General features: G+C 45.4%; 1 protein-coding gene across 1 annotated transcript; it reads right to left on the bottom strand.

Annotated features, from left to right (window-relative positions):
- Nucleotides 1-333: 333 nt before the first annotated feature.
- On the bottom strand, nucleotides 334-1,543 carry LOC123403808 (30S ribosomal protein S21, chloroplastic-like). The gene is made up of 2 exons (XM_045097726.1): nucleotides 1,130-1,543; nucleotides 334-613 (listed from the first exon to the last, which is right to left on the bottom strand). Exons 1-2 carry the CDS (start codon nucleotides 1,447-1,449, stop codon nucleotides 505-507), a joined length of 429 nt encoding a protein of 142 aa, XP_044953661.1. The 5' UTR covers nucleotides 1,450-1,543; the 3' UTR covers nucleotides 334-504.
- Between the last annotated feature and the right edge of the window lie 10,289 nt (nucleotides 1,544-11,832).

Here is an 11,832-nt window from a genome sequence, read left to right as displayed (position 1 = left end):
CAACTTCGGATGTTATACATGAGCTTTCTAGCAATGTTAAGAGGGGGAAAGTGCATGCAAGACACCAATAGGAACAAATTCATGAGGTCTAACCTTTTGCTAGCTAGGAATAATTTGAAATTGAGGTGTAAAAAACCAATTGATAAGAAAGATGTTCACTCTGCTTTGATGCAAAGGGCCTTCATGGGAAAAAAATCATATGAACTGCAATTACGAAAGTTCTTGGATAAAAAAAGGCCCTTACTCATCAATTTGAAAGATTTTGATAAATATATGCTTTGCATTCACAAAACGTAACAAATCTAGAAAAGTAAGTAAAAAATAGAACAGAAGTATCCGGAATGTTGATTGCATTAGCTAACATTTGGTAAAATTAAATAGTACAATTGAAGTGGAAAGAGCGACTGGTGACTCATATAGTTTGTGCCATGCAGGCAAAAGAAAAGGTCTCGAATTGCCATAGTTGTGCATCTACAGTTGTTATGAATTTCGTCATCATTCCATTCACAGAATACCGCTAACCTCCCAGTTGTCGTTGTCCTCATCGCGGCGGGTTCTCACAGCCTCTGAGTCTCCCTCGTCTTCTGGGAACCTACGATCATCCATCATACGCCTGCAAGAAGAAAAAAATGGCATGCGCATATAAACTTTAGTAAAAGAAAGTTTCGCATGTCAAGGAAGTTTGGTCTTTGCGATAAGGAACATTTGTGAGCGATAATGCTCTGTCAGAAAACTGAAGATTGCAGTATCAACACAGATCATTCAAACTGAATTTTCATTTCATGGTACTGGTTTCCCAACGATATCCACTAACAAAAATGTGCTCCTACCACCACCGCAGGCAGCGGCGCAATCGACTTTGCTACCTTATTTCTGCAAATTTCTACCACATTTGTACGATTTCAAGTTCGTGCTGCACTTATTTGGCATCAGCAACCCTTCATTGTAACACCATGAAATTTTAAATCAATCAAATCCTGCAGAGTTCGTGTCACATTTCTGCTCCACTTCCAACATCCAAGAAATGGCCCCTTCCACCGTCGGACATGAGACTGGGCTAAGACGTCTCAGATTCTCAAGTCTTCCTATAGCATCGAGGAAAGGCAGCGCGAAGTGTAGCGAGGTTTACCTGCGGCGGTTGCGGCGGCCGGCCTCGCGGGCCTTGCGAATCTTCTTGTCCTTGGTGTTCTCGTGCCGGCGGCGGCGCTTGATCTCCTGGAGCAGGCCGGCCTTCATCACCTCCCGCCGGAAGCGCCGGAAGATGGAGTCCTCCCCCTCGTTCTCGTCCACCACGATCTGCACGTTGTAGCCCTTAGCGGCCAGCACAGGCGTCGGCGTGCGGCGGGCGGTCATGTGGACCGCCGAAGGCGCGGAGCTCTTCCCCGAGAACGGAGCCAGGGGAAGCTGGAGCAGGGCGCTCAACATGGAAGTGCCGGTAGGGGCGGCCATGGCTGTGGCCTTCGACTAGTCGGCTCTGACGGTTGCTGCGCTCTCTGAGTTCCGGGTTTTGGATGAGGCTGGGAAAGGAAGGGGGCTGAGCCGGTGAGGCTTGGCTTATCCCCTTATTTATTTTTGCTGTTTTGGAGGGAAGTGGTATCTTTTTTCCTCTTTGGAATAATCATTCTATTAATTTTAAGAAGAATTCAAACAATGAAAAAATGGTACTAAAATGATGTACTCCTTTTCTTGGATAAATAGCAATAGACACATGTGACTAAATTTACAATTTCCTACTTCTTGAACAGATAACAACTAGATTTTAAACATTCGCAAAAAAAATATTAAATTTCGTAAAATTAAATCTGTCACTATTGTCTTTCTCATATTGCTTAGAGCAATGCTACACCCACGAGCTGTTTTAGAGGATCAAAGGATTAGCTTACATGAATGATATTTGTTGGATGGAAATAAAGTGAAGGGCCCAATCTGCTGAAGTTCGGAGGCGAAAAGAAGATTAATTTTGAAACAGCCCGTGAGACTGTGTAAGATGTTCGTGTTTTGCAAACCAATCTTCTTTCTTCCTCCGAATTTCAGCGGGGATGGGCCCTTCACTTTATTTCTACCCAATAAAAACCAATAATGTAAGTTAGTGTGTTGATCCTGCAAAAACAGTCAGTGCATCTAGCATTGCTCTAAATACATTGAACTAAACCACCGCATATTATTTCCGGCCGGTAGAAACTCTAAGTTCATGTTGCTCCTAGAAACAATAACCGGAAGATCGAGCGAGTGGGCATTTTCCCCCCTTTCCTGAAAGTTCACCGAAAAATACGCTTCCTTTAAATCTTAAACCATGTATACGTCTTTTGATCAACATCAGTCTCTTCACCATTCAATTTGATCACATATATTGGTGCCGAAAAAACGTAGCATTTTCATGGGCAAAATGTATTCGAAGGGTTAACATCGGAGAGTATATCACTGAAATGGAATAGTTCAATGAATACTGGGTATGCGTTGGGTTCAACACCAATACCCCATGGTGTGGAGCTACAATTGCGCAACGATATAACATGCATCGACATTATAAACTAATTTCTCTTCATGAAAAAGCTACAATTTTTTTAACGCCAATATATGTGGTGTTGATATTTCCAAGTTTAGCGTTGAAAAGGCTCACTTTGACAAAAATGTTTAGATTGACTAAAGATTCAAAGGAAAAATAATTTAAAAATAACACATATACATGTAGGAGGCATTACTTGGGAAATAGATAATTGTTCCCGCATCGTCCACGTGGGCGACATGTGAGCGAGCCGATCCCCTTTATTCGGGGCATCCTCTGCGCCCAATCCTTGCCGACGTCGCCGCCGACGGTGACCAGCTCTCCCCGGCTGGCCCCGCAACCTGTGGCAGCAGCGGGGCTCCGTTCGTGATGCGATTTGGACAGCATGAGGCCTTGTGTGGTCATTAACCTGATGCGGTGGAATGTTGGAGATATGCCCTAGAGGAAATCATGCAAGATGATATTTCCTATGTGTTTATGAATAAAGATAGTTCTTGGACATTATCAATAATGTGTATTAACAAGTATGTGACTTATTTGTGAGACTATACATTGTATGATGAATGTCCTAAATGGTCCCTAGTCGAAAGAGTTGAGTGGACGCGCAACCAACTAGACTAGCATATGATACGGTGGATGGTCCGGTCTCACTCACCATGTAGCATTGGATACTAGCTGAATAATATGGATTCGGGAAGATCTGGTCAGATTCAACGTAGTCGGATCCGAGTCAAGACAAGGTCTGAGTTGGACAGTCCCAACTATGAGACGCAACGATAGATCATTTGTGAGTCTCTAGTACAACACACGTTCTATGTCCTAAGACCTAAGCTGGCGCATGCACTCAGGATGGTGACAAACTTGCTTTGGGCCGACCAAACGCTAATCTGTGACTGGGTAGTTACAAAGGTATATTTTGGGCCTGTCCAGACCCATGCTATGAGACGTGGTCGAGTAAGATGGGATTTGCCCTCCGATCAGGAGAGATATACTCTAGGCCCCTTGGGTGATCTAACCTAGATAAGCATGGCCATGCGATGAGGATTATGAGATAATTCGAATGTTGGTTAGATTCACCGGAACGAGAAAGAGGTCGTGCGGCAACAAGGATGACCATATCGCCTTGAGCACGACAACGTATATCGTGTGGCAAAGGGAACAAAAGTATGAAGTACAGGTTCGCCTAACCAGCTTCATCGGACACTTGGAGTCGGCACGTCTTGCTAGGGATCGCTACCGACTAGCCGAGTCGGACATGGTAACCCGCGACCAAGTGAACGAGAACCTAAGGGATCGTGCGTTTAAGGGAAGGAACGCGTGGGCTTTAGGGCCAATTCTTTTCCAGCTTATTGTCAAAATAAGCGAAAAGCCCAAAAGAACTCGATTTGTATAAGCTAGCTTAACTTATTTCCATCGGAGTTTCCATTGCAATGGAAAAAAGCCGGGGAGTGAGCAGCTTCCCGCGGAAGCTCACTTAGAAGCCAAGGGGTATAGCCCATTGCCCCTATTTTTTGCACTTATTACAATGAGTTTGCCACCGAGCCCAACCCCTCACCCCACCGTAGAAAGCCGAATCGAGCCGCTCCCGGTCGCCGCTCCCGATTCCCTCCGACGTCGCTGCTCTCGGTCCTTCCCTCCGTCGCTGCCCTTCCATCTGCCGCCGCCACTCCTCACCCTTCTCTCCGCCGTCGCCGCTCCCAGCCCTTCCCTCGGTTGCCCTCGCAGCTAGGCCTCCTGCCGCTGCTCCTCCCCTCCCTCGGGCGTGACTCCGCCCTTCTTCGCGACCTAGCAGCAACAGCTCCACTCCGGCGAACAGCGTCCAACTCCGGCCGACGACCCACTCGAGCGAAGGACCCCCGTCCCCTGCCCTACTTCGTCCGACGACCCACTCCAGCTCCACTTCAAGGATATTATAGACTTTTCACTACTCATACCATATATAAGATGGAAAAACAGGCTAGCTTATTATCTCGAGCTTATTTTCACAAGAGCTTATTTGGAGCTTATTCTCACAGTAGCTTATTTTCATAGGAGAGCTCAAAAGAACTGTCCCTTAGGGTCCGTGCGAGGCCCAAGAGTTGAGCCTGCGTCAGACGCCTATATATAGTGGAGGTGCAGCACACTTATTTGATTGATCGCTTCGTCGTTGTCATTAGGGCTTTACATGCGCTGCAACTAACCATCTCCACTGGCCGCCACTGACCGTGTGATCCAGACCTAGCAGTCCGCCGCACTGTGTTCCTCCTGCACGCACGGATACCGTTAGAGGAAGTGCACCTGCGCTGCTTTGTTGAACCTGTACGTGGGATCCGACGAACAACTGTTCGAGGGAGATCAGACAAGAAGGAGACGGACCACGCAGACGCGCTGCCACATCTACTTTCGCTGCACGACACTACGCATCTAGTAGTAACGATCTGTGATCCATCTCTATAACATGTTCTCGGTTGTTCTTCGTGAAAGTGCATGCTATGCCCCTAATTGTCTTTTGGTGTTAATGACAACACATACATAGGAAACTAATCCTATTTTTTGAGTGTATCTCAGGATGGCAAGTACTTTAGTAGATTAAGATTTATGTGCCAAAGGTTGCCAGAAAAGATTGGTGAGTTATATTTCGAGAAGACTCGGGATTAAGAAGAGATGATGTAGAATAGTCTTTTGAGTTTACTGATATTGAGTATAGGGATCCCGCACTATTAAGAGGGGATCACAGGCTTTGCGAGAAACTTGCTCATACCACATCTCTACAACCATATCAAACATCACATACTGTCCACTCTCTACAATTCAACATATGTCCAATCTCCTCGGACGTCCGAGGGCCGGACGTCTGGCTGGCTTCGGAAATCCGCAGCCAGACACCAGTAGTTTGAAGGAACTATATCTCAGAAATCCGGCTCCCTCCGGACGTCCGGCCAAGCTCCGGAAATCCGGAGGTCAACACCAGTAGTTTGTGTGCACTATATCTCGGAAATCCGGCTCCCTCCGGACGTCTGAGCGCCGGATGTCCGACACCCATAGGAAATCCGGAAGCCACCACCAGTAGAAATTGCGCTGTATAACACGGACTTCCAGGCCACTCCGGACGTCCGTATGCTGATGTATTCAAACATGTTCAGGCACATCTACAGGCCTCGGACGACCGACCCCTGTCGGACGTCCGGCCGCTGATAAATTCAGAAGAGTTCCAGTCATGCCTACAGGTCTCGGACGTCCGACCCCCGTCGGATGTCCGGTCCCTCACGGACGCCCGGACTTCCGACAAGCGTCGGACGTCCGGACCCTGTGTGACTTATTGCACCTCCAACGGCTGGATTTCACTCCACACTATAAATACTCTTCTCCCACCTCGTGAAAGGTTGTTCAACACAGCTAAGATACATCCAAGAACACCTTTCCTCTCACTCACTCTTGTCTACACTAAATCCTAGATCCCAAGAGTATTTGTGAGTCCATTAGAGTGTTGTTCCAATCAAAAGATAGATCGTCTTCCTCTCCTCCTTCCCACCAAAGTGATTTGTGATTTGAGCAAGTTTTGAGCAATCCCCGTGATCTTGTTACTCTTGGAGGTTGGAGACTCCTAGGCGGTAGGAGTCTTCGGAGAGGAATCAAACCATTGTGATATCCCCCGGAAAGTTTGTGAAGGTTTGGAAGCCACCTCAAGGCTTACCACTAGTGGTTGAGAAACGCCTTCGTGGAGTTATCTCAAAGGGAGAATAGGGTGAGCCTTCGTGGCGTTGGTGTGCCTTCGTGGTAACATCCGCCCCTCTAACGGTGACGTAGCTTCCCTCCAAGGAAGTGAACATCGGGATACATCCTTGTCTCTCTCGGAGTTTCGGTTATTCCTAACCCTAACTCTCTACTTGTGTTAATCCTTATTACTTACTTGTATTTGCTTATTGTTGACCGCTTGCCTTGCTTCACTCCTAATAGCTTACTCTTTGTCATAGCAATTATTAGGCTTACACTTATATTCCGCACTTTAGCCTAAAATTGCTAAGTAATTGTTAAAATTTGGATTTGTACCTATTCACCCCCCCTCTAGGTCCATCTCGATCCTTTTCAATTGGTATTAGAGCCTCGTGCTCTATTTGTGTGGCTTAACCGCCCTAGAGCGAGATGGACGTGGATCCAGCTGCAGTAGCTCCAGTGCAGAGGGACGAGACTTCCGCGGAAGTCAAGTCTTTCACCTCTAAGGACCTGGAACGGGCCCTTGCCAAGAAAAAAGAGGAGCATGATGCTTCTCTTGAGTCCATAATTCAAATGAGACTAGCAGCACTAACCACGGGGACAACCACGTCCTCGAGGGCCTCAGGGCCCCACGTGCACGGCACTTCATTTGGCCAACCTCCTCCGGAGAGGAACCAAACCAGTGTTCCATGGCTTTATGCTAAGTCTCAAATTGAGAAACCTAAGTACAATCCTGGAGGAAAACCTCCCTTGCTTGATGACAATTCCGATTTTGCTTTGTGGAGAGTTGGCATGCAGGATCATCTTAGGTACGCCAATGATGAGATGCTGGACATCCTCGAGCATGGGTACAATCCTGTTGATCCAAGATGCCTCACGCCCAGAGAAACTTATGACAAGCATCTCAATGACACTGCGATCATGTGCATAAGAAAGGGGATGAATGACAAGAAACGAAGACCTTACATTCACATCACAAGTGCCAAGGAATTGTGGGACAACATCATAAGGACCAAGACTGGTACCTCCACTCTTCGGCTTGCTCAATATGAAATTGCCAAGGGGCAATTACAGAATTTCTGTATGGAAAAGGGTGAATCTCCCAAGCAACTACTAGAACGGCTCATGACTCTCGCCGCAGACATTGAGTCATATGACTGTGACAAGACGCAAGATGGTTTCAATTTGACCAAGAGATTTCTTGTGGACAAGTTACTTCACGCTCTTGCTCCATATCACCATCAAATGGTATGGGACATGAGACAGCATCATGCTGTCAAAGAAATGACTCTGGATGACATCATATCCACTTTCCAACTATTTGAAGAGTCAAAGGCAAATGCAACAAAGCACCTAGCCATGCATGGCACTTCAACATCAAAGATCAACCTTGCTTTGAAAGCCAAGCATGAGTATGACGAAGAAGAAAGTGAAGAAGAAGAAGGTGATGATGACTGCCAAGATGGTGATGATGTTGACTTTGATGAAAGCCTATCTTTTGAGGACATTGCCCTCTTTGTGAAGAAGTTCAGTGCAGGAAGTTCAAGGGAAGATTTCCAAAGAAGAAAGTAAGGAAATGCTATAACTGTGAGGAAACCAACCACTTCTCCAACGACTGTCCTTATGAGAAGAGAGAAGACAAACCAAGGTTTCCAAAGACCTTCGTAAAGAAGAAGTTACCAAACCCTATGAACTCCAAGTCCAAGAGGATAGATGGAAGAGCAATGGTTGCTCAAGAAGAATCAGATCCAGAAGATGTTGGTGGAGTTGCCGGAGTAGCTCAAGATACATAGAGTACCTTGAGGCTAGTCAACAAAAGTGGTGATGTTGTTCACTACAACTATATGAAGGACTACAAGGGCAACGCTCACAAGTGTCTGATGGCAAAGACTGCCATGGGAGATGGGGAAGACCAAAGCTCCCATGATAAGGTTAAGGTAACCCCACGGTTAAACTCTTTCAGTCTAGCTTCTACCCCTTCTGATGAGTATCTTGATGCAGAAGATCATTATGAGGATAATGATTTAGATCATCCCACGTTTGCTAAAATGAACAAATTTATGAGCTCTCTTAAAGGAAAGAAGCTCACTATGTTTCGAATACTTATGGAAATGGTGAGTAAGCACACCAATACCATCAAGGAACTCGAAACCCTCGTCACCGAGGAGAAGGAGAGAAATGAACTCCTTGAGCAGAAAGTCCTTTATGAGGAAGCGCAAAATGATGCATTATGTTCAAAAGTAGGTGAAAACCTTGATAAACATGCTAATGATCTTGCCTCCTTGAAAAAGGCTGAAAATGTGTGCAGAGAATTATTAAATGATAAAGATTGACTTGTGAACTCTCATGCTTCTCTTTCTAAGGACTGTGAGCGTCTATCCTTGTCCCTCAAAGACAAGGAAGAGAAACTCATTGTTCTTACAAAGAGCTTTGAGGCACTTAAGGTCACTTATCTTGACATTCTAGCTAAGGCCTACTCCTCACCTATTATCAATGTTGATACCTGCACTACTAACCCTAGTAGTGAACTAACATCTATCCTTGAGGAAAATTGTTCGTTAAGGGCATAGCTAGACAGAGGTCTCATGACATGTGCACAAGGACAAAAGACTCTCAATGAGATCTTAAGTCGACACAATGGAGGTGTCGCCAAGGAAGGACTTGGGTTCGACCCAAGCACTGCCAAGAAAAGTGCATATCCTCTGAAGTGTACCACTCCTCTTAAGGAAATATTTGTACCAGAGGGACACACGGAGAAAGGTAAGGTTGTGAGTGGATCGGCCACTAGGGGTCCGTCTACTCACAACAAGACAACCGAATTCATGCCGCCATCCTATGTACTACGCAAATCAAAGGAAGGAGAGGTCTATGCTAAATTCGTTGGTCCCCGTAATGCATTTCGATTCTATGCTATTTGGGTCCCTAAGACTCTTGTAACTAATGTAAAAGGCCCCATGACAAAATGGGTACCTCAAACCAAGTCTTAATTCTTTACAGGCTATTTTCTCCGGTGGAGCAAAATGGGTGATCGACAGTGGATGCACCAATCATATGACCGGAGATAGTAACTTGCTCTATGACTTCATGCAAGCCATTCGACCATACATGAGCATTGTATTTGGTGGAGGGTCGAAAGGTCAGGTAATTGGGTTGGGAAAGGTGGCAATCACTAATGACATGTCTATTGCAAATGTCATGCTTGTTCAATCTCTTCAATATCATTTACTTTCAGTTTGCCAATTGGCTTCCGTCGGTTATGACACACTATTTGAACTAACGGATGTGAAAGTCTTTAAGAGAGACACTCTTGAAGTGGCTTTTGTTGGAGAGTTGGATGGCAACCTTTACACGGTTGATTTCTTGAAAGAGAGCACTTTCCATACAACTTGTCTAATGGCCAAGGCCGACATGGGATGGCTGTGGCATCGCCGGCTCGCCCATGTTGGCATGAAAAATCTTCAAAATCTCTTATACGGTAATCACATCCTTGGACTAACAAATGTATCTTTTAAGAAAGATCGTGTGTGCAGTGCATGCATAGCTGGGAAGCAACATCAATCAAGACATCCACCCAAGAACGTTGTATCCACTTCGAGGCCGTTAGAGCTCCTTCATGTGGATCTATTCGGGCCTCCTTCATGGGCAAGTCTTGGAGGGAAAAAGTATGGCCTAGTCATTGTTGATGATTACTCAAGATATACATGGGTGTTCTTTCTCAAGTCCAAGGACGAGACAAAGGTCACTTTCATTGATTTTGCCAAACAAGCCCAGCGGAAGTTTGACAAGGACATTAAGGCAGTAAGAAGTGATAAGGGCTCTGAGTTCAAGAACTACACCCTAGAAGAATTTCTGAGTGATGAGGGGATTGAACATCAGTACTCTGCACCCTACACTCCCCAACAAAATGGTGTGGCAGAAAAGAAGAACCGGACACTTGTGGAAATGGCAAGGTCCATGTTAGATGAATACAAGTCACCACATATCTTTTGGGCTGAGGCCGTCAACACAGCATGTCATGCATCAAACCGGCTCTTCCTCCGATCAATATTGGAGAAAACTCCGTATGAGCTCCTAACTGGGAACAAGCCCAATGTTAAGTACTTTCGTGTGTTTGGATGCAAATGCTTCATCCTCAACAAACGGGAACGGTTAGGGAAATTTCAACCCAAAACAACTGAGGGGATTTTTGTTGGCTATGGATCAAACTCTCACGCCTACAGAGTCTACAACAAATCCATCGGATGTGTTATAGAAACGTGTGACGTGACGTTTGATGAATTTAACCGCTCCCATGGGGAGCAAGTTGATCTAAATGATGCAGGTGAAGAAGACTCCTCACAAGATATCTTAAACATGGGTGTAGGTGCACTTCTGCCTATGGAACAAAGACCCCATGATGATGATGAAGATGATGAGAACATCTCGCATCCTCAAGACGGTTCACTACCCGTACCTCCACAAGATACTAGCACACCCATCATGCCAGTTGTTGAGGATCAAGTGGGAGATGACACTCAAGAACAAGTTGATCTTCAAGAGGTAGACCAAAGTATGGGCATGCTTGATGATGAACCTCAACAGGTGCAACGTGAAGAGGAATATCTTCCTCCGCACATAAATGATCCATATGTTGAGGACATTGATGATGGAAACGAAGTTGAACCTCGTGAAACCTTGACCTCCATCATGCCACGTGTGGCCGGTTGTGTTGATATTGATCAAATCCTCACAGGCGTATCGGAAGGTAGAGTGACTCGTAAACAATTAACAAACTTTTGTGCTCACTTTTCGTTTGTCTCTAGTACCGTGCCACACAGGGTTCAGGATGCACTATGTGACAATGACTGGCTACTTTCCATGCAAGAAGAGCTAAACAGTTTCACACGCAATGAAGTATGGTCATTGGTAGAACGAACAACTGAGGAACATAATGTTATTGGAACTAAATGGATTTTCAAGAACAAGGAAGATGAGAACGAGACTGTTCTACGCAACAAGGCAAGGTTAGTAGCACAGGGGTACTCCCAAGTTGAAGGTTTGGACTTTGGTGAAACTTTCGCCCCTGTTGCTCGTCTTGAGTCCATTCACATTTTATTGGCCTATGCTGCTTTCAATGGTTTTACCTTCCATCAAATGGATGTGAAAAGTGTTTTTCTTAACGGTCCTCTACAAGAAGAGGTATATGTATCACAACCACCTGGGTTTGTTGACCCTCGTCACAAAGACCATGTATATAAACTTCACAAGGCACTTTATGGTCTTAAACAAGCACCCCGTGCTTGGTACGATCATCTTAAGAAGTTCCTACTAGATGATGGCTTTGTGGTGGGGGTGATTGATCCCACACTTTTTACTAAGAGGGAAAATGGTGATTTGATCTTATGCCAAATCTATGTAGATGACATCATTTTTGGTTCTCCTAACATCCATTTGTGCAAGAAGTTTGCGGCCTCCATGACCAAGACCTTTGAGATGTCACTCAACACGGACTTGAAGTTCTTTCTTGGTTTTCAAATACAACAATTTCAAGAAGGGATTTTCTTGTCTCAAACTAAGTATCTCAAGGACATTCTTGAGAAATTTGATATGACAAATGCTAAACCAATGAAGACACCCATGGCCACCAATGTGGT

The sequence above is a fragment of the Hordeum vulgare genome, chromosome 6H (genome assembly GCF_904849725.1).
Source record: "Hordeum vulgare subsp. vulgare chromosome 6H, MorexV3_pseudomolecules_assembly, whole genome shotgun sequence".
Classification (NCBI taxonomy): domain Eukaryota; kingdom Viridiplantae; phylum Streptophyta; class Magnoliopsida; order Poales; family Poaceae; genus Hordeum; species Hordeum vulgare.
This window is presented reverse-complemented; position numbering and strand designations above follow the sequence as displayed.